Raw genomic sequence first — 27,894 nt, 5'->3', positions numbered from 1 at the left:
ATGAAGCACGATTAAGTTGTAGCTTTCTTCATTAATCAAGTTTTGAGTTGTTCTATTTCATCAATGATTCTGTTGGAACTGAAATAGAAAATTAATGTAAATGGGTGAACTTGAAAAATATTTATGGATTTATACATTTTTGAAAAGGGAGTTTGCCAAATCTTTGTAAAGTTACATCAGTTGAAAATTCAAGTAAGTTTAATACTCGGTTCACAGCACAATTAGTTGCTTTGCCAGACTTAATAACTGCAGCTAAGATTTCCAATAGCCATTACACTCTCAGAATTTTCCAGCTGAGCCTTGCTATCCCAAGGCCCACCGAATGAAAGCTTTCCACTAGAACAGACTTTTTGTTTCTTCAGTAACCCTGCCTTTGATTCTTTATTACAAACCACATTCTTATACCCCAGGGATGCAGGCTGTTAAAAATACTGAAGAGTGTAAGCCAGCTTATTCTTAAAAAAACATCTCGATTAGGTGTAGAAACTATGCGTGTGTCTGGTGGGAGGGGGAGCTGGTAAGTTCACTCCTCTTGTTTTACCCTTTTCTTTTTGCAGTGGCTGTTTTAAAAATTAATATTTAAATCCCGAATGGCAAAATACAAATTAGGCAACCATTCATCGGCTTCTAGGAGCACCGGCTGGAACAGGCAGACAGATTAAGTGTCCAGAGGTTTTCTTCTATGTTGCAGAAAATTGATTCCTCCTTGTTTTAAGAGACTGTTTCTTAGATTGTTGCTGGTAATGGGAAGTGTGGTGGAGCAGGGATTTCAGCCGCGACCTACAATTGCCAGGTGTTCTGGGGTGTATTATCTCTTTATAGGAACAAAGGTTATCTTTGAGCTTTTAGATAACATTCACATTTCTGTTACCATATTGTGGAACTGCTGAGCAGGTTAATGCGCTAACACAACCAACAAGAACACAACATTGGTAAAGCAGCGTCAATGTAGATGTTGAAATATAAAGCTACTGACAAAACTATAAACAAATCTAAGAAACATTGGATAGGAACACAGTTCCAATAGGTGGAGGACACCTCATAAATAAGCATAATATATTTTACTGTGAAATTCTTTTGATTTTGTTTCCAGAGGGCATGGACTCAGATGGGTTAATCATTTGAGATGGTGTTGTTGTTCCCTTTTTGATCCCAGTTCTCTGGAAATTGAATAGACCTCGACATAGAAAGAAAACATTTGGCTATTGATGGTCTGCACCATATGGTCAAGAGGGATGAATTGATTGGAGGGCTATCACATTCCTATGGGGCTCAAATCGCACCATTAGGTCGCAAGCAAGCCATTATCCCTCATGGTCCCTGACACTACCCACCAACATGATCTGGTACACGGAAGTAATCAACACATTAAATGGACATCCTTTTCCACAAACCTGTAACATGTAAACCTGTCATGCCTACATTTTTCCCATGCACATCAACTCATATTCATATGGACATAACCAACATTTCAAGAACCTTTTATTACTCCTTTAACAAATGTTCCATATATTACCACTGGAACTTCCATGCCTCAGCCATGTTGAGATTTTAAAGAAGGAAGAAACCCACACCAGACCCAGGGAAGGTTGCTCTGGTTTGGATCTAGAGCCCCAACAATGGTGATGCTGGGAGAATCGCGAACATGTGAACTGCTGGTGTCATGGTATTATCATGATCATCATGAAGATGGGCATAACTGAGGATGCTTTCTTTGGACATGTTTGTCTTAATTTCACCCAAACCAAATCTTCTCCATCTCTGCTCTAAAATATCAAGGAAAGGGTGTCAGATTTCCAGAGGAGGCTGCAGCAAAAATAGGTTTTCTGGCTTTCCAGTGGCCACCTCTTCAATGGATGTATGAGAATAGCACAGGCTTTATATCCGAACATGAACTTTGCTCGTAGATCAGAAATCATGGCAGTGACCATCTGGGATCAGCAGCTGATTTGGACAGTGAGATCTTTCCTTGTCTTTAATGCAACCAATAAATTTAAAGAAGGGAAGTGTAGCTGAGTGCCTTTATGAAGTACACCACTCCTTCCCTCGTAGCTGCCCATCAGATACCCCTGCTGCCTGTAAGAAAGTAATATTTTCCCTCGACACACATTCAATTAAAATCTATAATGATCTGGTAATAATTTATGATTAAGGGGTGCCTTCTTTCTGGACCATAAAAACTGATAAAACTATGATATCTTATTACAATTGCAGTGAAGGGAAATTCACAAGGAATGTGATTACATCCACAAATTGCCAATTCAATTTTCTCCAACAATGGTGAAAAGTGTGCAGTGGTAGCATTGAGTTTCCCAGGTTCCTGTGATCCCTACTCTACTGCACGTTTCTGAGATCTGCACTACCTTCGGCAGTAATTTTTTTTAAGTGTGTAGAAAATTTATTTTCTATGGTCTTCAATACACTTAGAAAATAAACTGTCAAAGCTACCTCAACAAAATCTTCCAAATTAACTGGAAGGATAATCAAACCAACATTATTGTCTTCTCCCAGGCCAACATTACTTTCGTGTTCAGTACCTGAAACGGGAACTCGATTCTTGGTTCTCTTGTGGGATGAGAAGGCCAAAAGAAGATTATTCAAAGATGTACTCAAAATCTCCTTGTACAGATATAAGGATAGGAAGGGATTCGTGGGGTAGAAGCCAAACGCAGGCAAATGGGAATAGCCCACAATGCCAACTTGGTCTCATGGCTAGTTGGGCCACAGTCCCTGTTTCCATGATGTGTATCTCTATGATTCTATGACTAAGAAGTGCTACATTCCCATCAAGTGACGGGAATCCTTGGCCAAGATTTTTCAAAGTGGAGAATGATCATTTGAATTGTTAAATAGGAAATGGTGGGAGGATTTCACCAACTCACATTCCATCCACCGCCTGCCAGTCAAATCACCTCCTGGCCCATCGGTGGAAGGATATGATTTACACATTGACTACATTAGCCACCACAGAATCCACAATTCCATAGTGGAAACAAGTCATTATTGATTTTGTGTGACTGCCTGAGAAGTAGGGAGGAGTGGTAGAGTTTGGTCTCCATTTATCAATGTACTTTCACCTGTTTTAATAGTTCATCAAATCAATTCGCAATTTAGAATAAGGGCAAATTTAAAATTGCTTTGGTTATATATTTTGTTTAAACATGAAAAGAATTATAATAATTTTAGTAATAGTATGGACACCCCACATATATATAATAATATAAATCAGGCAAGCCCCCAACTAAAAGCCACTTTTAGACAGCATTGTCACTGCATTTGCTTTGATGACCTGAAATATTTAAAAACTACTAAAAATTGTCTAATACCCGAAGCTACATTTGTTTTAATATAACCAACTGAAAACACTTATTTAATTAACACAAAACAAATGCAACATATTCTTCCACGTCTTCCACAGAGCTGCATTATTATTGTTCAAATGAAAGGTGTCACAGATCCTGTAATGGCACTTGAGAGTTTAGCTCCCGCATAAGTGCTGGGGAATCTCAGGAAGATCCTGCACCACCACTGTACTCCACATGGAGGCAAGAAGCAAGGTGCATCAAGGAAATTGTCAGCGGAACACCGCAGGCAGGCGTGGGACTTGCACGTTTCGAGTCCAAAGCCTGAAAACACATGTGTAAATGTTGACAATAGCATACCCAACCTCTGGAAAAACTCGTCAGAATCTGGCCCCATACATTCTGCAATTTTTGTTTCGCCTATTGGTAATCTCCTGGGACCTTGAGACAGTTTTTGATTTCTAATTTGAATGACTGCTTCATTGATAATCAATTATTTAACAGCATATTCCTTTAAATTTGGGTTCTGTTCAGGGTTGTTTAGTTTTTAATAGTTTTTTAGTACATTTTTATGTACTTTTATTTATTCCAAAAAAATTGGTTGAATAAATTTTTGAATAAATGTTATTAGCCAAATATGTTTCCATACAAGGAATTTGCCTTGGTGCTTTGATCGCATGTAACAACATGTTATACAGTAGGCAATTAAAAGTAAAACATTATAATTTAAACATGTGAAGAATGAAATAAAATACCAGAGCACAAGGAGGCTACAGACTTTTGGCTGTTGAGTAGAGCTACTGCTCGTGGAAAAAAAGCTGTTTTTATGTCTGGCTGTGGTGGCTTTGACAGTCCGGAGTCGCCTTCCAGAGGGAAGTGCTTCAAAGAGTTTGTGGCCAGGGTGAGAGGGGTCAGAGATAATCTTACCCGCTCTCTTCCTGGCCCTTGCAGTGTACAGTTTGTCAATGGGGGGGAAGGTTGCAGCCAACAACCTTCTCGACTGATCGAATGATGCACTGCAGCCTCCGGATGTCATGCTTGGTGGCTAAGCCAAACCAGACCATGATGGAGAAGGTGAGGACAGACTCTATGATGGTAGTATAAAACTGGACCATCATTGCCTGTGGCAGATTGTGTTTTCTCAGCTGCCACAGGAAGTACAGCCTCTGTTGGGCCTTTCTGACTGTGGAGTCGATGGTGGCCTCCCATTTAAGGTCCTTGGAGATGATGGTTCCAAGGAACTGAAATAACTCCACAGATGTGACTGGTGTTGTTGACGATGAGTGGGGCGAGGGGAGGGGGAGCTCTCCTAAAGTCCTAAAGTGGAGAGATTATTCAACTTTCAATCTCTTTCAGCAATTGAATTAAAGAAGGGATGCTATAAAGATGCACACAATATTATACCAGTTTACTAAAATTTATCATAATCAATCAGATCAACACCATCACGCCACGTCAATCCAAAACAATTATCCCTATTTCCTCAAGTAAACCTTTGTGTTTTTCAGAGGTTTTAAACAGTTAAAACTCAACAATGAAATTGGCATAATTTCTGACCCTGATTTCGCTCTCTTTGTAGAATTTCAAACATTAATCAAGGATTGCTCTTATGAATATTTCTTCATAACTTCAAATGAATATATCAGTGGAAAAATTAATTACATATGAGCGGCCAGAACATCATTCCCTCCCGACATAGTTTGAACTCTCATTTTCCATGCTAGACTGTTCCATGGGAATTAAATATGGAAAGAAAAATGTCTACATATCTCAAATGCGCCTTTTGCAATTTCTGTAGCAGTTGATTAGGTTAAGAGGGAATTCACATCTCCATCTAACATCAAGTATTTTTCCCCAAAGCCTACAATTACATATTTTTGGTTTCATTCACTGCAATAAAGGACAATATCAGTAAATCAGGCAGCAATGAAACTCAAAACTTCAAATGATTTCATGACTTTAAAGATTAAAACTGCCTTGAAATTGTATGAAGTAAAAACACCTCATGGGTTCTTATACTGCCTTGATTCCAGTATATCAAGATCTTTTCCAACTATACTATATACAATACAATACAATACAATATATCTTTATTGTTATTGTACAGGGTACAACGAGATTGGGAATGCGCCTCCCATACGATGCAATAAATCAATTAGCTAATCAGTATTAATTTAAACAACCCAATGAAACAAATGAGAACAGTTTTAAAACAGAATAAAGTGCAAGTAGGTCTGTGCCGGTTCACTGTGCGATGTGACCATCCGGCTCAACAGGACCGGTTCATAGCAGCTTGGCCCTGGGGATGAAGCTGTTCCTGAGTCTGGAGGTGCGGGCGTAGAAGGCCTTGTATCGTCTGCCCGATGGTAGAAGTTCGAACAGACTGTTGCAGGGGTGTGAAGAGTCTTTGTGGATGCTGGTGGCTTTTCTGATGCATCGTGTATTGCAGATGCCCTCCAAGGCTGGTAGCTGTGTTCCGATAGTCCTCTGAGCTCTATGGACTACCCGCTGAAGAGCTTTCCTCTTGGCCTCCGTGCAGCTGAGATGCCATGTGTTAGGATGCTCTCTATGGTGCAGCGGTAGAAGGTCGTAGGCAGCTGTTGGGGCAGACCAGACTTTTTCAGTGTTCTTAGGTAGAACAGTCGTTGCTGCGCCTTTTTGACCAGCGCAGCAGTGTTAGTGGACCATGTTAGGTCCTCCGAAATGTGAGTGCCCAGAAACTTGAAGCTGGGCACTCTCTCCACACTGACCCCATTGATAAGGATTGGGGCGTATTCCCCGTTGTGTGACCTATGGAAGTTGATGATCAGCTCCTTGGTCTTGGTGGTATTTAGGGACAGGTTGTTATCAGAGCACCAGTCCGCCAGGTTCTGCACCTCCGCTCTGTAGTTTGTTTCATCAGCATTGGTGATCAATATTATGGATGTTTTGCCAGCATAATGCATTGGATAGAATGATCGGCTTTTTGTGTTCTAATCGCATGTACTTAATGTACTTTGCAAGACGTAGCATGTCAAAGGGGATTTGTTTAATTTCCACCTTTCCCATAATGTCTTTGCTATTTCTATCAAAACATTTTTATATTGAACAATGCAAATTTAAGTGTATAATCTTGATCCTTGAAACTGAGTTTACTCTCGCCTGCATTTTATTCACCATCTTGTGTAATCCTCTGCTACAAATCTTTATCTTGCTTTCTCTTTAAAAAATTGCTGTATTCTCCTCAACCTTGCTCAATGCTACAGACATTTCTCAAGAACTTTCTCTCACTTTCTGAAGTAACAGTTTTAATCATTGGTACTTTTTATTCATTTTCTACAATTCGATGAAATAGACTTTCTCCACTCACCTAATCAAAAGATATTAGTTAAATAAACATACTTTTAGTCTATCCTATTATTACAACAATATTTTCCAAAATCTCAAGATGATTCCCATAACATTTTCCCATCATTGTCTTCATCCTGACAAATCAATAACGATCAAAATCACTTTATTGTCCTAAAGAGAGCTTGTTCTCCCTTGATTATTGATGTTCAATATTTTCATATTCATGCATTTTATAATTTCCAGAAATACCTCCCAAAGGTTAATTCCATCAGTTAAAATAACATTTCAAGGACAGTTTTTCTGGTTATTTCTCACTAATTGCAACTGCATTGTGAGTAATCTCAATGCCCTTTCATTGAGAATATGTACAGCTGCACTATTGTCATAACAAGATTTGCTCTAGGTACGATACCTTGTTATTCTTTCCTCTCCACTTCTCTGTCTGTACGTTGTAATTGTTCACAAAAAGCTTTCCATCTAAATTCCGAAATAGTAACTTGTTCTGCATACATGTTTCTGAATTAGCTAATTTGTATTACTGACTGAACTGACATTTATCGGATTTAATTGTATTAGACTACCAAAGAGGTTTGGCAGCCTTACAATCAAGCAATCATTTAAAAAAAAGATTTGGATTTATTACTTTGAGCATGAACAGATTTTATATTTTTGTTAAAGTTTGTTTTTGTTGGTAAGCTTCTTAATTCAATTGAAAGAAAATACAATTTAAAAATCTTTTTTTTGTTGTTGTTTTTAAAAAAATTTTTTAAAATTTTAACAAAACAAATACATGTATGAACTCATAGTACACGATGGTACCTACATTATAAATTCGATTATACATTTAAATTCGATTATACCTGTATTGTTCTGTATTATCTCCCCACCCACAACCCCCCTCCCCCCACCCCCCAGTTAGAAAAAAGAGGAAAAAGGAGAAGAAGATAGATAAAGAAATAAAAATTTTAAAAAAGGAAAGAAAGAAAGAAAGAAAGAAGAAAGAAGGGAACCTGGAGACAAGAAGGAAACACTTCCGGCTAATTTCTTATTAAATTCTTTTTAGGGGTATCAAAACAATCCTGAAATTAAATATTTCCAATTCTTAATCCTAGTTTTAAAGTGAATGGGTTCCAAAGTTTCAAAAAGAAATCATATTTATCTCTCAGATTATAAGTAGCTTTTTCTAATGGGATACAACTACGCATTTCTGCATACCATCTTGCAATTCTTATTTCATTGTGATCTTTCCAAGTGACCGCCACACATTTTTTTGCTATTGCTATTGCTATTTTGAGAAATCTTTCCTGATATTTATCTAAAATTAATCTTGGTAATATTCCTTTAGTATCTCCCAATAAAAACAACCTTGAATCCAATGGTATGGTCTTATTCATCACTTGTTCCAAAAAGTTTTTTAGGTCTTTCCAAAAAGGAGTTACCTTAGGACATGCCCAAAGCTTCATCAATCACATCAAGATAAAATTTGGTCTTTGCATGAAAACACAATTGAAATTAGCATTATGGCTGTAACTAAACATTTCCACCACAAATAATGTTCCACACAAACTTGGTATTGAAAGTGTGTGAAACTTATGTCCTTGTTTTTCTTCTTTTCAGGTGATAACTAATAAAAAATGAATCTAAACACTTTCATTTTATTCTGCCTTCTACTCAACATTTGTGTCATTTTTGGTGCAAAAAAGAATAAGACACCAAACAGGGTTTTGAGAAGGAGGTTCCATCATGGAGGACGACAACAAGCTGGCTATGTGAACCGTAACTCAGCCAGACTATACAAACCAAGACGGCCACACTTTGCTGCCAAGGTTCCAACCATTAATGCAGATGAAAGCACTTTGCCCTTCATTGATTCATTAATAACTGTTGATGAAATTGAGCCCGGCTACCAGGTACTACCAGGTTAGTGGAAAACTGATAAAATATAAAACTTATTTTCAACATCCGTTAAGGTATAATTCATCAATGACCGAGAGAAATGCACTGCCATCTTAAATATATAGTGGCTTATTTTGGGAATACAGTAAATCAAGAATTTACAGTCATTATTTTCAGACCAGTGTTTGCAAGTTTCAAACAAATATTTCAATGCCACCTTCAAATGAATATGTTTGAGAAAATATGAATACTTTACAAGTATACTGATTATTGTTCAGTGTCAGATAAAAAATAATTCAGCCCTGTTTAATTTTGTAAAGAATGGATTATTCCTGCAATTTCAATGGTTAACGGCAATATATTATTCTTGCACATGCAGCATATATATGTTCATATTTGTGCTGATGTCAGTTAGTCATTGCTATTGCAATAACACACTTCGTTATTCTAAAGCCTTTCGTGACTACTTGAGCTTAAACTCAAATCTTGTAGAAACAGATGGGCAATCTCCCAACAAACATTCCCACCTAACAAGTCACTTTAACTCTACCATGAGGGCAATAATACTTTTCATTAAACTAGCAGAACTATAAATAGATTTTTTCCTTTTGAAAATAATTACAAGCTGATCTATTAACCATATACTAGATTCTCATACCACATGTTGGTGTGCATCCATTATGCACATTTGCAAAATATTATCCCATCTGGAATCCTTTTGATGCCAGAAGCAGGAAATACTTCAACTGTCCTTAACCATCAGTTAAGATTTTATAGTTTAGTATAGTTTACAGAATCATAGAATCTTGGTGGAGCCAAGATTCCCTTATTAGATTCCCTTGCTTTTTCTCTACTGCCCTGCCGATTATTTTTCCGCAAGTGCCTTCGGGTGATTGATTCTATTTCCATTACTCCCACTGACTGTGAATTCCAGATCATAATATTCCTTGCATTTAAAAATGTCGTTTCCTTACACTCCTCTCATTTCTTTTGCTCAGGTTTATAAATCTGTGTCCCTTGATTGTGGAACTAATGATAACATAATTTAATCAGTCTAAAAGTGTCACGATCCTGAATGTAAACAAATCTCCTCTTTATCCTTCTGTGCTACAAGGAAAGCAACTCCTGGTTCTCTTGTCTGATTTTCCAGTTCTGTCCTTAATCCTGGTAACACACATACTGTGAAATATAAATGGCAAGATTTTGTGTTCATTGGAAAGTTATTTCAATAGAAAATTTTCTTCATTGCAGCATTTAAAAACACATCAAATTCAAAAAAAGCAATTTAAATGAACTTTTAAAATGTTATATGCATCAGCTGTAATGGTGGAATACAGTGGAATCCAACTGTAATGACTATTTTACAAATATGTCATAAACTCAAAATATGTTTCAAGGCCAACCTAGAAAAAATGATGAAGATGGTTAGGCAATCACTTAAAGAACATTTGCAGAGATATCCTTCAATAAACATAATTTTATTGACTTGAACCACAAGAGTGTCTCAAAGGTCTCAAACTGAAACGTCACCCATTCCTTCTCTCCGGAGATGCTGCCTGTCCCGCTGAGTTACTCCAGCTTTTTGTGTCTATCTTTGGTTTAAACCAGCATCTGCAGTTCCTTCGTACACAAGGGTGTTTGCCAGCTGACTTCAGTTTTACGCAGGTTCTGTATGTTCTGCATATAGTCAAATAGTACCTTCATGTCAAACGATGTCAATCTTACCTCTCCTCTGGAATTTAGCTCTTTGGTCCATGTTTCAGCCCAGTGTATGTAGGTATGTGTTTTTGTGGTCTGCTGAGACCCAAACTGAGCACTAGTCAGTAGATTATTGGTGAGCAAGTTCTGCTCAATAGCATTGTTGACAGCAACTTCCAACATTTAGCTGATGACAGGGCAAAGACTAACTAGGTGGTTTTCAGCTGGATTTGTTTGTCTTGTTTTCTGTGGACAGGACATGCCCACAGAATGTTCCACATTATTGGATAGATGCCAGTGTTGTCAACACACTGGCACAATATAACTAGAGGATAACTAGCTTTGTAGTGCAGATCTTCAGTACGAGGGCCAGAATGTTGTCCAATCTTATAGCCTTTACTGTCACCAGTATTTTCAGCCATTATTGGTATGTCATGCTATGACTCAAATAGCTGAAAATGGATTCCTGGTATGGTGAGGATTCCAAGAGAAAGCCAAGATGGATCATCTAGCCAGAATGTCTGGCTGACCATGCCTGCAAATAATTCAGATTTGTCTTTACCACTGACTTACTTGTTCCTGTCACCGTTGAAGGTGGAACGTTCCTCCAAGACTCCTCCTGCCATTAACTTTTTCAACTGCATTCCACCATTACAGCTAAATGCAGTAGAATTGCAGAGTTTTTATCTGATCCATTTGTTAAGACTACTTAGCTCTGACTATTGCCTGCTGTTTTACAGACTTGAAGACCTTCTCAAAATTAACACCCTGTGAATAGGCAAGATTAGTGTTGCTCCCAGCATGCTTTTTTGCATTAATCAAATAACCAAAGTTGGGCATGTGGCTTGATATTAATGGTTGAGTGTGTCAGAGAGTCATATCCTTCTAAACCTATGCTATCCATGTACTTCCTCTGGCAGCATGTTCCATATACTTACCACCCTTTGTGTAAAAAAGTTGCCCCTCAGGTTCCTATTAAATCTTTCCCCTCTCACCTTAAACCTATATCATAAGTTCATAAGTGATAGGAGCAGAATTAGACCATTCGGCCCATCAATCATGGCTGATCTGTCTTTCCCTCTCAACCCCATTCTCCTGCCTCCTCCCCATAACCCCTGACACCTGTACTAATCAAGAATCTATCTATCTCTGCTTTAAAAATATCCATTGACAGCTTCCACGGCCTTCTGTGGCAATGAATTCCACAGATTCATCATCCTCTGACTAAAGAAATTCCTCGTCATCTTGTCCTTTTATTCTGAGGCTATGACCTCTTGTCCTAGATTCTCCCACGAGTGGAAACATCCTCTTCACATCCAAGTTTCAATGAGGTTCCCTCCTCATTCTTCTAAACTCCAGAGAGTAGAGGCCCAGCATATCTGGTTCTTGATTCCCATACTCTGGGTAAAAGACTCTGTGCATTTGTTCAATCTATTCCTCACATGATATTAAAGGCCTCTATAAGATCACTCCTCAAACTCTTGTGCGCTAAGAAATAAACTCCTAAACTGCTCAATCTCTCCCTATAGCTCAGGCTCTCGAGTCCTGGCAACAACATTATAAATCTTCACTGCACTCTTTCTAGCTTAACAACATCTTTCCTACAACAGGGGGCCCAAAACTGGACACAATACTTTAAACGTGGCCTTACCAATGTCTTGTACAACTGTAACATAACCTCCCAACTTCTATACTTAATAGTTTGACTGAAGGACAATGTGCTGAAAGCCTTCATTACCACCCTATCTACCTGTGACAAACAGCAAGTGGCCCAGCTCCGAAACCTGAGACACACTACTAGTCACTGGCCTCCAATCCGAAAAACAACCTTTCCCCTTCACTCTCATGAAGTCAATTTTATATCCAGTCTCCTTGGGTCTCATGCGATCTCACCTTCCAGCCTACCATGCGGAACCCTGTCAAATGCCTTGCTGAAATCCATACATAACTTAAGTCTATAACTTTGTCTATAACTTTGCCCTCATAAACCTTTTTCGTTACATTTCCAAAAAACTCAGATTTGTGAGAAACGATCTCCCACGTACAAAACTGTGCTGACTATCCCTAATCAGCCCTTGTCTATTTAAATGCAGGTATATCTTATCCCTCAGAATACGTTCTAGTAACTTCAACCACAGATATTAGACTCACTGGCCTTTAGCTCCCAGCTTTTCCTTGCAGACCTTCTTAACTAGAGGCACATATTTGCCACTCTCCAGTCTTCCAGTAGGTCACCCGTATTTAATAATGACTCATAAATCTCGGCCAGGCCACCTGTAATTTCTTCTCTAGCTTCCCACAATGTCCTTGGATATATCTGATCAGGCCTGGGTGATTTGTTTACCTTCATACATATTAGGACCTTCAGCACCTCCTTGACACTAATATTGACTGCCCTAAAAAACCCCCGTTAGACACCACAAGTTCCCTGGTCTACATGTCTTTCTCTACGGTAAAGACAAATACCGATTGAGGACCATGCCCATCTCGTGTGGCTCCATACAGTTGACCGCTTTGATTTCTGACGGGCCCTGTCCAGATTATAGATTGTGATCCTGCATATTTCTGCTGATGTTGATGGGCCATAATGCTTCACGAAAGTCCACTTTTGAGCTCACAGATTTGTTCCAGCTAACTGATTTTTTTCTAGGACTATCCCGTGTGGTTCAATTGTCTTACGACATGACACAATAGTGTGTGTTCTTGGTATGAAGATGATGCTGTGCCTCCACAAGGACTGTGCAGTGGTCAATCAACCAATACTTGGCTGATTTATTTGCCACAGATAGATTGGTAAGGTCAAAATCAACATGGTTTATTCTTTACGTTGGTTCATTCATTATCAATCTGGCAACTACATTCTTCAGGACACAGTCAATCTAGTCTGTGGTGATGTGCATTAAACTACTGAATCTGAAATATGGCCCGAGGCCGTGATGATTTTGAGTGTTTCTTCCAAGGATTGTTCAGGATGAAAGAAGCCTCCTTTATCAAATGAGGAAGGATGGCGAGTGGCAATCAAGAGGCTTCTTTTCCCATATTTGATCTGACCATGTCAGAAATTAACGTTGAATAATCCCAGGACTATTTTCTCCCATTTTTATGCCACTGTGCTGCTACATCTATCCTACTGGTTATCCTATCCGATCCTAATTCTCGCTTACCAACCTGAACTTCAGAACTGTACTGCATCGAATTAATCCGGCACCAGACATCCCTTTTCTCCAATCCTAGCCCGCTGAGTTACTCCAGCACTTTGTATCTATCTTTGGTATAAAACAGCATCTGCAGCTCTTTGTTTCTACATAATATTAATCTATGAACTACAACAATAATACAAAACAGTGTCATATCATTCCCTAGTCTGTACTCTGGTAATTTAAAGGCAGGTGTATTTAAGTTATAACTGTTGCAGAAAACAACAATCTAAATTTATGTCACACTTGTATTGAAAAAGTTATGAAGTAGAATATGACACTGGGAAATAAAGGCAATTATGAGAACTTTAGGACAAGTGTTCAAAGAGGTAGGTATTAAGCAGCATCTTAAAGGCAAAATGAGTGGAGACATTTGGGAAATGAGTATAAGCTGTAAGCATGGGTGCCATCGGTAAGCCAAAATAAATCAATGTACAAGAGGCCAGAACTGGAGCTACACATAATTTTCTATGGGTTTCAGAGATATAGTTCCTTTCCATCCCAGTTCCTGAACAAGCAAAATGGAATCCCTTATTCCCGCGCTAATCTTCTAGCCATGCATTCTCCATGTTGATCCACCTAATCCTATCAGTACGTGGCTCAGTCAGTAATCCCAAAATTACCATCTGTCAGGTGGTATTTTTAAACCTCTGGAGTTTTCTTTGCCTGACTTTCTCCGTTTTCTTCCCTGTGCCATTATCTCACAACAACGAATCATGCTACATAATACAAGCTCTTCTCCAGATGCTTCAAGGTAGTCTTTACTTTGCAGACATAAATACATCCTTTGGGTCCCTTCAGTCCATGTGGCCTCTGTAATATTTTCCTGAAAATAATCAAATCTCCCATTGTTTTAATTGTTTGCTTCTCGCCCTACTTCCTTCACGCCACCTCCGGAGACTGTCTCCTATTTCATCATGTTATGGTTTACATCTGGCTGTTCAACCCACAGCTTTTATCCTTGGCTTCACAGGTGGCAAATACATTGCCCTTTTGGGGCATGTATAAACAATAAATCTAAATATATCTTCTTTTTGGGTAGAAAAACCAAGTTGAATCAACAAAAGAGGGCAAAAACCATACAATGACTGAAGTTCACAGTCAAACAAAACATGAAATTTTGTTTCTCTTTATTAATTGTTGAGAACGTGAGACACTTTCCAATATGGCAAGAAAAGAGTTTGTGGACAGCGGCAGGCAACAGCTATTTATGTATCATAAACTTTGAAATTTAAATTATTTTAAAATTCCTTACTCTTTTAAATATCTGTATGATGAAATTATAATACACATAGATAAAACCATACGGCCAAATAGTTTGCTGCTTGGTAATTATGGTTCAGTATGCTATTAAAAATGCATTTAGATTTCATGTAACAAATCTTAAAGCTTACAGCAGGACTAATTCATTACTAGCTAACATCCACATCTACTTTAGAGATTTCCTTAGTTTGCGATGGAGAGTGTTTCGAAGGACATGGATAGTGTTGGGATGCAGAATCAGAGACAAAGATCTAAGGATTAAACTATGCATACACTGACTTTACTGAAGTTACTGTGTCATGGAGCATTGATGCCAATAATTCCTCTGACATTATTAATGTAAACTCCAGAATATTAGTAGATAATTTCTTTCTTTCATGTAGTTTGTTACACTTGAAATAATTTTAATTATTCTGACCAATCAAGCAACACAACACATTAACCTGAACAACTATCAAGCTGAGGTAATACTAAGATTAAATCATTTATTAACCAAGGTTGCTGGACTAACCCAGTGGATCAGAAAGCATCCCTGGAGAAAAGGAATCGGTGACATTATGGGTCGAGACTCTTCTTCAGTCTGAAGAACGGTCTTGACACGAAACATCACCTATTCCTTTTCTCCAGAGATGCTGTCTGACACGCTGATTTACTCCAGCTTTTTGTGTCTATTTTCGATTTAAACCAGCATCTTCAGTTCCTTCCTACATGCTGTTGGGTTACTTGTTCACTTGCTGAAATGTCTACTCATTGACAAGTAATTAAGAATTACTTCACAATAGCATAATAATCCTTTTTGTGTTGTGATATCATTTTTCATGGCTTCAATCTGAATATTTAAGCAAAGGAGAATTTCAACCAAACTTCAATAATAACCCAATTTTGTTTACTTTCTATCATTAGGCAGGCAAGGGCACTGCAAAGCCAATGGAATGATCATGTATGACAATTCAGCCTGGTCTCCCAAACCTTGTCTAACCTGCCTGTGTTCAAGGGGAAAAATAGTTTGTGATGAAATGAGCTGCCCTGATATAAAATGTGCAAGGAGCATTATACCAACAGGAGAATGTTGCCCAATTTGTACTGCAAATGGTATGTTATTCTTTCATCCAGCTAAGTTTAAAGTCATAAATGTTACTCAAATATTTACTAACTGAAGGGTGATTTTATGCATTTATACATAGTTGTAAACAAATGTTTTGAGAAAAAATGTGACATTGAAATATGTTATTAATTAAGTAGTTTACAGCCTATTTAAAAATTATTACTAAATATCACAGAATGATTACACATAACAAACACTTATGAAACAACTTTGAATGTGCTATTTATCATCAAAAAATAACTTATCGTGAATAGGAGATCATAAAGAACCATAATTGCCATTCAAAAGTTCATTTAGGTGGTACAAAACACAACCTCTGGAGCAAAATATTATTGTGTAGTATGATATTTAAAAATACAATGTAATGTAACATTTTAGTAACTGTTTTGTAGCTAACCCATTTTGAAGATGCATGGTTATGTCCAAGTTAAATTTCCTGTGAGACACCATGTTACAGCATGGATATTACAAGAATGCTGTATTAATGTAACTTACATTACTTTCTAAAGATAATACCGATATATACTTGAAAATATTATAATGGGCAGTAAGACCATTTGACCTTGATATCTAATTGCAATTAATTCTGAACATGTTTTCGTGCTGATATGCAAATGTTAATCTACTCCTTTTACTATTCTTGATTATTGCTACTTTATGACTTGAATGGAAGTAACAGTATTAATAGAGTATATTATTAATTGTTAATTTTACCAACATAAAAATGATCTGAAACCATATTTCTGAGGTGTGCACTCCATTTCTGTAAAGTGTCAAATCATAACTAGAACATTAATATTGTTCTTTATAATTTCTTTACTTACCTTTATCTCTGTGTTATAACATTTAAAGTTACTCAAAATGTAAGATAACCCCACGTTAAATGGCATGCCCTTAATTGTTTTTGTTTATTTAGTAATCATATAAAGGTTTAAAATATCATTGCTTTTCTACAGAGCCTAATGATTCAAGTGAAACATATTCTGTAATCTTCAATAATCAGAATTTGCAGTTAGGCCAAGAGCAAATAAGGAAAGAAGAGAAAGAACTGGAAGAAGATGCATTACACAGAAATGATACGAAACACAAAGAGAATGAAAATATTAATGAAGATGAAACAAAGCAAAGTGAATTGGATGAAGAAAATATGAGACAAATGGAAGAGAGAGAGTTACAAATCGCACTTGAAACGGAACAGACACCTTTACAGAAAGAAAACAAGGAAAGTAAAGAAAAGGAAGTGAAGCCACGAGTGGAAGAAATAAAAAATAATTCCAGCACCATGGAAGTGGAAAACCAGCAGTCTGAAAATCATATGTACAATTATGGAAATGAGCAAGGGGTGGAACAAACAGAGCACCAAAAGGTGGAGGAGGCGGAATGGGAGGGACAAAAGGAAGAGCGAGAGATGGAGAAAAAGCAAGAGGAAACAGAAGGTGTTGGAGAAACAGAGGTGTTGGAGGAGCAAGTGAAGAGGAAAGTGGATGAAGAGGGCCAAATGGTGGAAGAGCAGCAAGTGGAGGAGGGGCAGGTGGAGGAAGAGGGGCTCGTGGTGGAAGAGGGACAAGTGGAGGAAGAGGAGCAAATGGTGGAAGAGGGGCACGTGGAGGAAGAGGGGCAAATAGTGGAAGAGGGGCACGTGGAGGAGGGGAAAACAGAGGAAGGGCTAGTAGTGGAAGAGGGGCAAGTAGTGGAAGAGGGGCAAGTGGGAGAAATAGAGGAGTCAGAAGAAAAATTAGAGAAAGCTGAAGAACAAATTGTGGGAAAAAAAGAGCAAGAGGTGGAGAAACTGGAGGGACAAGAAAAAATACAGGAGGAGTACAAGGAGAAAGTGTGGGAGGAGCAGTGGGAAGAGGAGGTGGATGTGGAAGGTTCGGCAGAGGGGGGCCTGATGGAGGGAAGGGAGGCACAGGGAGGGAAGGCTGAAGGAGGGGATGTGGAGGATGAGGGGGCAGAGGATGAAGAGGACAATACAGAGATGATGGAGGAGGAGGAGGAGGAGGAGGAGGAGGAGAGGAGGAGGAGGAGGAGGAGGAGGAGGAGGAGGAGGAGGAGGAGGAGGAGGAGGAGGAGGAGGAGGAGGAGGAGGAGGAGGAGGACGACGAGGAGGAGGAGGAAGAGGAAGACGATTATCAAGATATTTTTCAGTTGCCATCATTCCCTTCCATATTACAATTTATTTCACAACAGCTCAATGAGTACATTCCAAGATTTTCTTTCCCTGCTGGCTGTAATTTGGCGGATATCACTATAAACTGCGATAACGAAAAGTTGACTGAAATACCTCCAATAATGGATCTGGGGATCAAACATCTTCGGCTTGCAGGTAATCAATGCTTCTAGATAGAGAACATATATAGTTGCACAGCTGATGCCGAAGAGCTTAAAAGGGGAAAGATATCTCTTCCATAAAACATTTTGCATAATTAAAATTTATATCTGTTATTTGATCATTTGAAGTACCCAGTTAGAAACTAAGAAAACATGTGACCTGTGCAAGCAGGTTCTTCACTGGGCTCCTTCATGTGAGTACATTTCATCAAACAGTTTGAGTAAAGCACAAAGTGTTGGAGTAACTCAGTGGGCCAGGTAGCATCTGCGGAGAGAATGGATAAACAATTTTCAGGTTAGGACCATTCTTCAAACTGATCCAAGACCCTTCTTCAGACTTCAATCAGTTTGGATAAGGGTCCCGACCCAAAATGTTGCAATATTAGTCTAAAGAAGTGACCTGACCTGCAAAGTTGCCTATCCATTCCCTCCACCGAGCCACTGACTCAGGTTGAAGAAAGGTCTTGACTGGAAACATCACCTATTCCTTTACTCCAGAGATGTCGTCTGACCCGCTGGGTTACTCCAGCTTTTTGTGTCTATCCTCCACAGATGCTGCCTGACCTGCTGAGTTACTCCAGCACTTTGTGTTTTGCTCAATATTCCAGCAGTTGCAGTTCCTTTCATTTCCATTTGACTGCCAAACACCTTTGTTGTCCATTTCTTAGTTTTGCTTTCTGCATGTTCCAAACTCGATTATTAATTCGCTGCCTTCCTACCTGCTCTATCTCCCCCCTCCCACCCCCTTCCGGAATCTACTTTCAGGTTATTACTGCTTTTGGGCAACCTTTAACCATGAATTATTTATTAAATTCTAAATGACACAATGGTAAAATATTATGCTATAAAAAAAAGCTCAATCAATCGAAAATTTCCATCCTTGCAGGAAATTCAATCACAGCTATTCCAGCAGAAGCGTTTAATGGGTATCCTAATCTTGAATTAATTGACCTCAGCAGAAACAGGATTCTTTCCTCCAATATAGACAAAGCAGCTTTCAAAGTAAGTTTTACAAATTCTTTCAAAGAAATTGTTAAATATTTGAAAGTAATTATACATAAGATTTGTGCAGATTTTAACCTTATCTAGGAAGGACTGTTGGGGTATTTAAACTAACCAAAAATATTGACACCCTAAATTTTTTCCACAAATACCTTATTTGTAAATACATTACAAATGATCAATTAAATGTTATAAAATGTTGATTCTCAAGATTATGTTGGTGGGCCAGCAAAGCTTTAAAGAGGAGACAAAGCAAAGTATGACAATAGACAATAGACAATAGGTGCAGGAGTAGGCCATTCAGCCCTTCGAGCCAGCACCGCCATTCAATGCGATCATGGCTGATCACTCTCAATCAGTACCCCGTTCCTGCCTTCTCCCCATACCCCCTCACTCCGCTATCCTTAAGAGCTCTATCCAGCTCTCTCTTGAAAGCATCCAACGAACTGGCCTCCACTGCCTTCTGAGGCAGAGAATTCCACACCTTCACCACTCTCTGACTGAAAAAGTTCTTCCTCATCTCCGTTCTAAATGGCCTACCCCTTATTCTTAAACTGTGGCCCCTTGTTCTGGACTCCCCCAACATTGGGAACATGTTTCCTGCCTCTAATGTGTCCAATCCCCCCTCATCCTTCTAAATTCCAGTGTATACAAGCCTAATTGCTCCAGCCTTTCAACTGTTCCTATAAGATGGCAGAGAAACTAATCCTGATGAAGAGATACTTATTGCTCCAGCTATAAAGGCATGCATATGGCAGGGGGGGGGGGGGGGCATGGGACTGGGAATGATGGATCACTGGTGACATCCTTGAAAACTGATCTACAGTCTTTTTAGTTTACTCGATGCCCGCATGTGTTGCTAGCTGGAATAAAGAACTAAAACACATCTTCAGCTCCAGCTTCATTCAGAAGCACATCAATCTGCTCCACATTTTGTAATCAGGCTTTCATTTATATCATTGGATTGAAAAGCCTTAACCTATGTCATCAGTTCAGTGTGACAGTGTTACACTATTCTTTTTTATGCTCATTCTCGGTACTTTTCAGGACAATGGAGCACACCATCCTTGTTCAACACTTTACCTCTATTACCCAATTTAGCTGGAGTGCTCTCCTTTGGTTTGCCACACGACCTTCAGCAAAGACATTTCTTTCAACCCATCTTATTTTATCCCTCAGCATTCAGCATGCTGAGAGATAGATAATGATTAATTTTCACATCAATTCCAGATCTATAGATAAGCTACACACTTCTCATAACATATTTCCATGACAAGCAATAATGGTGGCTGATTGTGTTATTGTGGCCGATCCGTTTCTATGAAAGGGATTTATCTCCTTCTTTGAAGAACTTCTGCATCAAGAACAAATTTAGAGTTGGAGTCATGATTAATCAAATGTTGTGCAACATTTGTTTCTGAGGATGTTTTTAAAGAAATCAAATAACAGTAGTTATGAAATTAGAAATTTCACGAGAGATTCCCGTATTAATATACTACTCCCTCATGAGACTGCCTTGTGATGTGTATTGACGACAACATTACTAGCATTAGCAGCATGATTCAAAATTCACAATTTATTTTTGGCTTGCAAAATCCATCAAATTCATTGAACTTAAAATGGTTTTAACATAAGCAGCAAACAAATACAACCCAAAATGTTAAATGAAAAACTGGCATAAATCAAGAATCTTTCTCTAGCTACATTAATGGGTATGAATGAGATGACAACACTTAAAATACCAAAAACTTATACCACACACACACAAATTTTAAAATATTTAATCTAACTTCAATTAAATTTATGTAGCATGTCAAAGCATCAAAGGATGCGAACATAAAACGCAATTTGCCCAAAACATACAAAACATAACAAGTAATTACTTGTTTGGCTGAATTACTTGATACATTGTGGGTGTACCAATGACCCTGTCATTATGTTCAAATGACATTAAAAAGGATCTCAGATTAATTGGTACGCTTATTTCTTTTATTTCTTTTAGAAATTAAAAAAACTGGAACGCCTATACTTGGATGGAAATTTGTTACTCCAGATTCCTCCTCAACTCCCTCGAACACTGGTAGAACTAAAAGTAAATGAAAACCTTCTTCAACGACTGGATGAACAAGATTTTCATGGTAATTTTGTTTCAAAATCTAAAAGTGCTTGTGCCTTAGTGCATTGGTTAATGCAGCTAAAAAAAAGTTTATACAAAAATAACCCATTTCTTTTGATAACAATGACTATTCCAAAATCAGATTATAAGTAATTTGAGAATTACTATTTAAATTACCTGTTTAACGACCTGGATACAGCCACTAACAAGTTATGTTGGTGAACAGTTGGCAATTTTTCAAAAACAAAATTATGTAAAAATTGTAAAAAACGTAACTCCTATTGTTCTTGTGCTCAATGGTTTGTAAATGGTAATTGATGTAATCTGAAGCTAAGAACTCCCTTGCAATGTAGGTTGTGGTGGCAGAGTTGCAAATTACCAGCAGGCATAGGGTGGAGCAGTGGTTGAGTTGCTGCCTGACAGCGCCAGGGACCAGGTTCGATCCTGACTGCTGGTGCTGTCTGTACAGAGTTTGTACGTTCTCCCCATGACCTACGTGGTTTTCTCTGGGATCTCTGGTTTCTTCCCATACTCCAAAGATGTATAGGATTGTAGGTATAAATGTGAATTTGGTATAAATGTGAAATTGTTCCTAGTGTGTAGGAATGTGCGGGGATCGCTGGTCGGTCAGTGGGCCGAATGGTCTGTTTCCGCGCTGCATCTCTAAACTAAACTAAATCATGAACTTGGATGGTGTAATTGTGCTATTGTTTGATTAACTTTTACATCAAAATTGAACAGGTCTAAGTAAAATAGTCAATTTGGAGCTAGAAGGAAATAAACTCAGTGAAAGTAACGTTCAACCCCTCGCCTTCAGACCACTGAAGCGACTCGCTTACTTGCGACTGGGAAGGAATAAATTCAGAATCCTACCACAAGGTCTTCCTCCTTCCATTGAGGTAAACAAAAATCTTATGTTTTCAAACTGTTTAAGGGTTTACATTTAGGAATGTGTTTGTATTTTTGTTGTGCACACAATTATTATTCTGGAAACTTGTGTTTTGTGATAAAAATCAGGAAATTTGACTTCATGTGATTTTTACCATGTTTGGAAGCTTGAGGAACAGCACCTCAATTTTCTTGAGGAACAGCACCTCAATTTTCTATTTGGTATATTACAACCTACTAAAATCAACACTGCGTTTAATATCACAAAATGTTGGAGTAACTCAGCAGGTCAGGCAGCATCTCAGGAGAGAAGGAATGGGTGACGTTTCGGGTCGAGACCCTTCTTCAGACTGATGTCGGGGGGGCGTGACAAAGGAAGGATATAGGTGGAGACAGGAAGATAGAGGGAGAACTGGGAAGGGGAGGGGAAGAGAGGGACAGAGGAACTATCTAAAGTTGGAGAAGTCAATGTTCATACCGCTGGGGCAAGCTGCCCAAGCGAAATATGAGGTGCTGTTCCTCCAATTTCCGGTGGGCCTCACTATGGCAATGGAGGAGGCCCATGACAGAAAGGTCAGACTGGGGGTGGGAGGGGGAATTGAAGTGCTCAGCCACCGGGAGATCAGGTTGGTTAAGGCGGACTGCGTTTAATATCATCACCACTACGGGATGTCTGAGCTCGGACATGGGAGTCCATAATATGTCTGTGAATATTAGAGAAAATTCAAGACTGGGAATGGGGTCAAGGGTAAGCGGTTTCTGAAAAAGGGTTGAAAACAGCTTTGCCTCATCTTGAGTTCATCATAGCGAATGAAGATCATTCAGACATTTGATTTTTATTTATTAAACATTGTATCAACTATAATAGCAGGTTTTTCCAAATCATCAGTTAAAATTCATTATTATTTCAGAGACCATGCATTTTTGAAGATTCAAATTGTTGTAAATGCACAAAACATTAGTAATAAGCTGATCGCTTAAATGCACAAATGTGGTATCGAAATTAAATCAGCACTCATGTTTGCCTTTCAGAAATGACAAACAATATCTTTTTGTGAAATGTTGCAACATAATGTTAGTTTTCCATACCTTATTCACATCCTTTACAAAAGGTAAATAATCAGCCATTTCAAGTTAATCGTATCTGGCCACATATCTTGTGCATATTTACAATAATGATATTGCAATATTAGGGAAACTGAACAAATCACTGGATTTGAATCACAGTAAGTTTTACAAGTTTCTCAGATTTTATAAAATTTGCCAACGATCACAGCAGAACCAGGCCGATAAAATGAATTGCTGAATTACTTGTATATTTATCAAAAATACTTTAGTTTAGTTTTAGTTTACTTCAGTTTTACACATACTCTGTGGAGTATGGGAGGAAACCAAAGATCTCAGAGAAAACTCACGCAGTCACGGGGAGAACGTACAAACTCCATACAGACAGCACCCGTAGTCGTGATCGAACCCGGAACTCCGGCGCTGTAAGGCAGCAACTCTACCGCTGCGCCACCACTGATACATTTTGCAGATGGGCCATATTTACCTCTCCTCTTTTGATATGAAATATATATTTTTTTTAAATGCAGGAACTCTACCTTGAACATAATGAAATTGAAGAGATATCTGAAATAAGTTTGAATAAGACAACCAATTTGAATGTAATTGTTCTGAGGAATAACAATCTTGATGAAATCAGAATAGCACCAATGGCTTGGATAATGCTTGAGTGAGTATTTTGATTCTAACTAAAGCCGCAGTTTACCTAATAACTGACCCAGTCACATACATATGTTGAAATGAGAGATGACAATTGTAGAATCTCTTGAACAAAGCAATAAATGCATTATATTTTAAAAATATATTCCAATGCCCATCAAATAGATGTAACCAGGAGTTCTATATTTAATATTTTCTCATGACCTGCAAGGAGGCCATTTGGCTCCTTGTATCTATACTCAATCCATGTTTCCTGAGGCAAGATTTCAATTCCAGCTTGGCAATTGATTTCCTTGTTAGCCTTACCCTCTCACATACCCATTAACTCCACTTTCATTCTTTATCCTATCACCTACTTTGAATAGGAACAAGTTAGTGTGATAAAGTAACCTACCAACTGGTGTATTTGAAAGGTGGGAAGAAACTGCAGCACTTGGGGGAAATCTTCGAGACCGAGAACTTGAAAACTCCACGCAGGCAGCACCAGAGGTCAGGAATGAACCTGAGTTGCTGGAGCCGTGCTGCTGGCTACTCATAGCTAATGTACCCCTATTAGCCGATCTCTGCAAGACCATCTGATTATATGCTTCCAAGTGCCAAATCTAAAGCAATATATCTATTATAATTAAATTCAATAGATAATGTATGTTCTTTTATAAAACCAATTGTGTATCGTATAAAAAGTTTATATTGAAGAGAAAATGAATGTAATTATTTGACTTAAAATAGAGCAGTGAAAAATGACATGATTAACGTCAGAAGGTATACCTTTTGACATTTATAGGCTATAGTTCTCTGCCTCTTAAAGAGATTTTCCAAGTTAAGAAATTGTGTTTAAAGTAAACTAATACTCCTGTTCATTATTTAGGAATCTAGAAGCCCTGGACCTCTCGTATAACAAGATTGTTCATGTTCCATCATTCCTACCGAAGGGTCTGCTGTATCTTGTACTTGTTCATAACCAGATCGAGCGAATTCCAGGATTTGTGTTTGCTCACATGGAACCAGGGCTGGAAACCCTGTACCTCTCTTTCAACAAACTAACCAATGGTGGAATTGACCCAGTTTCTTTCTTTGGAACTTTTGGTTCAATGAGGGAATTGTTTTTAGATCATAATATGTTGAAAAGAGTTCCAGCTGGAATTGCCCAAATGAAAGCGCTTCACTTCTTGAGACTGAATGACAACTTCATCAGGTAATAGAAAAAATATTCAATGTACCACATTTGGTTACCTGTCTGCTCATTTTGTGGTTATGAAGACATAGATATCTGAATCCGATGTAGTAAGATTAAGCCCATATTCATGAAATCAGCAATAATCTAGGCTAATTTCACAATGGAAATACCACGGGTGCTCTGTACAACAGATGCTATGGAACTCATTTGTTTCGTGGGCTTTAAAGATCCCAAGATATTCTTTGAAGAGGAGCAGCTCATTCTCCCATGAGCTAAGCAGCAATCCTATTTGAGTAACAAAAATAGACTGCTAAATTCATTATCAACTGAACCATCTTATTTTGAACAAAACAATTGTTGTATTTTCCTTTGTAACAGGAACCATTGTAAGATGAATGTCAGCTGCGGCTTTATAAAAACACCAATGGCCATGAAGTGCTTTATCACTGTTGTGATGCAGGAAACGCGGTAGCCAATTTGCACAGAAAACTTCCACAAATAGAAATGAATATAATTAAATAAGTTGATTTAGTGATATTGGGTATGCGGTTAACTTTGAAGATTTACGAGGATGTTGCCAGGACTAGAGGGTCTGAGCGATAGGCACAGGTTGAGTAGGCTTGGACTCTATTCCTTGGAGCGCCGAAGGATGAGGGCTGATCTTATAGAGGTGTATAGATCAGGAGAGGAATAGATCGGGTAGATGCACCAAGTCTCTTGTTCAGAGTAGGTGAATCGATGTCCAGAGACATAGGTTTAAGGTGAAGGGGAAAAGATTTAATAGGAATCTGAGGGGTAACTTTTTCACACAAAAGGTGGTGGATGTATGGAACAAGCTGCCAGAGGAGGTAGTTGAGTCAGGGTCTATCCCGACATTTAAGAAGCAGTTAGACAGGTACATGGATAGGATAGGTTTGGAGGGATATCGACCAAATGCTGGCAGGTGGGATTAGTGTTGCTGGGGCATGTTGATCAGTGTGGGCAAGTTGGACCGAAGGGCCTGTTTCCACACTGTATCACTCTATGAGTTTAAACTCTTTAGTTTAAAGATACAGCACGGAAACAGGCCCTTCAGCACATGCCGACCAGTGACCATTCCCGTACACGAGCAGTAGGAACAATTTACACGCACTAGGGACATTTAACAATTCGTACTGAAACCTGTAGGTCTTTGGAGTGTGGGAGGAAATCAGATCACCCGGAGAAAACCCACGCAGGGAGAACGTACAAACTCCGCACACACAGCACCTGTAGTCAGGATCGAATCTGTGTCTCTGGCGCTGCAAGGCAGCAACTTTAGCGCTGTGCCACCATGCTCTGCATTAAAAGAGTGCAGAATTACATCTTTACGGAGAGATTTGGTTGTTTCACATTTGAAAGATGGCACCTCTGAGAAATCAGTACTCTTCTGTTGTCACCCTAGATTATTTGCTCAGTTGTTCCAACACAGAGCTTTCTGACAGATGGGTAAAAGCACTCACAATCAAATTAATCCGTGTCAACTGGAATAAAATTTCACCTCTCAGTCAAAAGGCTAAAGGTTCAGAATCTGCTTTAGAAATTCAAATATAGAACCTAGGCTAACTTTAGGGCTTGCTGTACCATCAGAGGTGCCATCGTTTTGTGGTAAGGTTAAAGTAAGATCTCATCTGCTCACTCAGATCGAGATTAAATAGAGAAGAGCTGGCAAGTTATACCTAACGTCCTGGACAAAATTAATCTTTCAAGCAATGTCTGTAAACAATTTATCTGGTCTTTATCACATCATTGTTTCTGGGAGCATACTTTGGCCATAACTCTTACATTACAGTGAGTGGATTTAAAAACACTGTTTAATTAGTTTTTCATAAATTCATAAATTCCAGGAGCAGAATTAGGCCATTTGGCGCATCGTCCACTTCGCCATTCAATCATGGCTGATCTATCTTTCCCTCTCAACCCCATTCTCCTGCCTTCACCCCAGAAGGCAGAATACTCTAAATAATACTGGGACATCCTGATGTTACATAAAAGAATATTTAAATCTAAATCTTCCTTTTTATGGTATGCCAAGATAATTAATGTATTTGATCGAAAATAATGAGATGTGTAATCTCAACATTTTCTCCTGTAATTCAAAATCACAGTATTTCAAAAGTGTTTGCATCTTTACATCAAAGGTAATTCAATATTTCCAAATCAATATTGGAATGCATTTTAGTCAGTTTCTGGCAAGCCTGGTAAACTATTTAATCAATGACTCAGGTTTTCCCAGACACTTGAACCCATGCCATTTTATAACTAAATCTCATAGGCACAAATATAGTTTATAAATCCTCACCCATAATGCAACCAAGCCTTCGAAAACTAAATTCTGTTGAAAGCAAAATACCAATACATTACCAAATAAAATTAGTTTTTAAATCATGTAAAAATTTTGATGTTTCACTAGGAACGTTCAACTGGAAGCCGTCTGCGATGCAAATGATGAAGAGGACTCAAATATTCGAACTCTTCACCTGGAAAACAATTACATAAATACACGAAGAATTCCACCAACTGCCTTCAGCTGCATCAAATTATATTCAGCTGTGGTCTTAACACCACAAAAGGTCAAAAAATAACCATTCCAGGTGTGAAAATCAATTTAATTTGTATATCTTGCAACAACATTTACAAGTTTGATAACACCCTTGGCTAGGAAATATCAACATTTTCCAGATATTAACAAGCAACTTTTTAGTATACCTGTAACTAACATACAGTTTATATGCTAATTGTTATTAGTGAATCCATATTGGGAATGAATATTCTCTGGATATGCCATAAATTACAGGCCATTATAAAGATTTATTGTATTCCCCTTGGGTTGCGGGAGGTGTTCA

The 27,894-nt window shown here is 38.4% G+C and overlaps 2 protein-coding genes across 3 annotated transcripts in view; one reads left to right on the top strand and one right to left on the bottom strand.

Moving 5' to 3' along the window:
- Positions 1–27,894, bottom strand: part of cenpp (centromere protein P) — a 211,202-nt gene that overhangs the window by 23,436 nt on the left and 159,872 nt on the right. The window lies entirely within an intron of this gene.
- On the top strand, positions 412–27,633 carry ecm2 (extracellular matrix protein 2, female organ and adipocyte specific). Its single transcript, XM_078414022.1, is given in 11 exon segments — positions 412–517; positions 8,250–8,552; positions 15,590–15,778; positions 16,748–17,802; positions 17,805–18,117; positions 19,009–19,124; positions 21,127–21,262; positions 21,982–22,139; positions 23,724–23,863; positions 24,722–25,048; positions 27,462–27,633. Coding segments are annotated over 10 exon segments (2,892 nt in total). The 5' UTR covers positions 412–517; positions 8,250–8,266.

This window comes from Rhinoraja longicauda, chromosome 17, assembly GCF_053455715.1.
Source record: "Rhinoraja longicauda isolate Sanriku21f chromosome 17, sRhiLon1.1, whole genome shotgun sequence".
Classification (NCBI taxonomy): Eukaryota; Metazoa; Chordata; class Chondrichthyes; order Rajiformes; family Arhynchobatidae; genus Rhinoraja; species Rhinoraja longicauda.
This window is presented reverse-complemented; position numbering and strand designations above follow the sequence as displayed.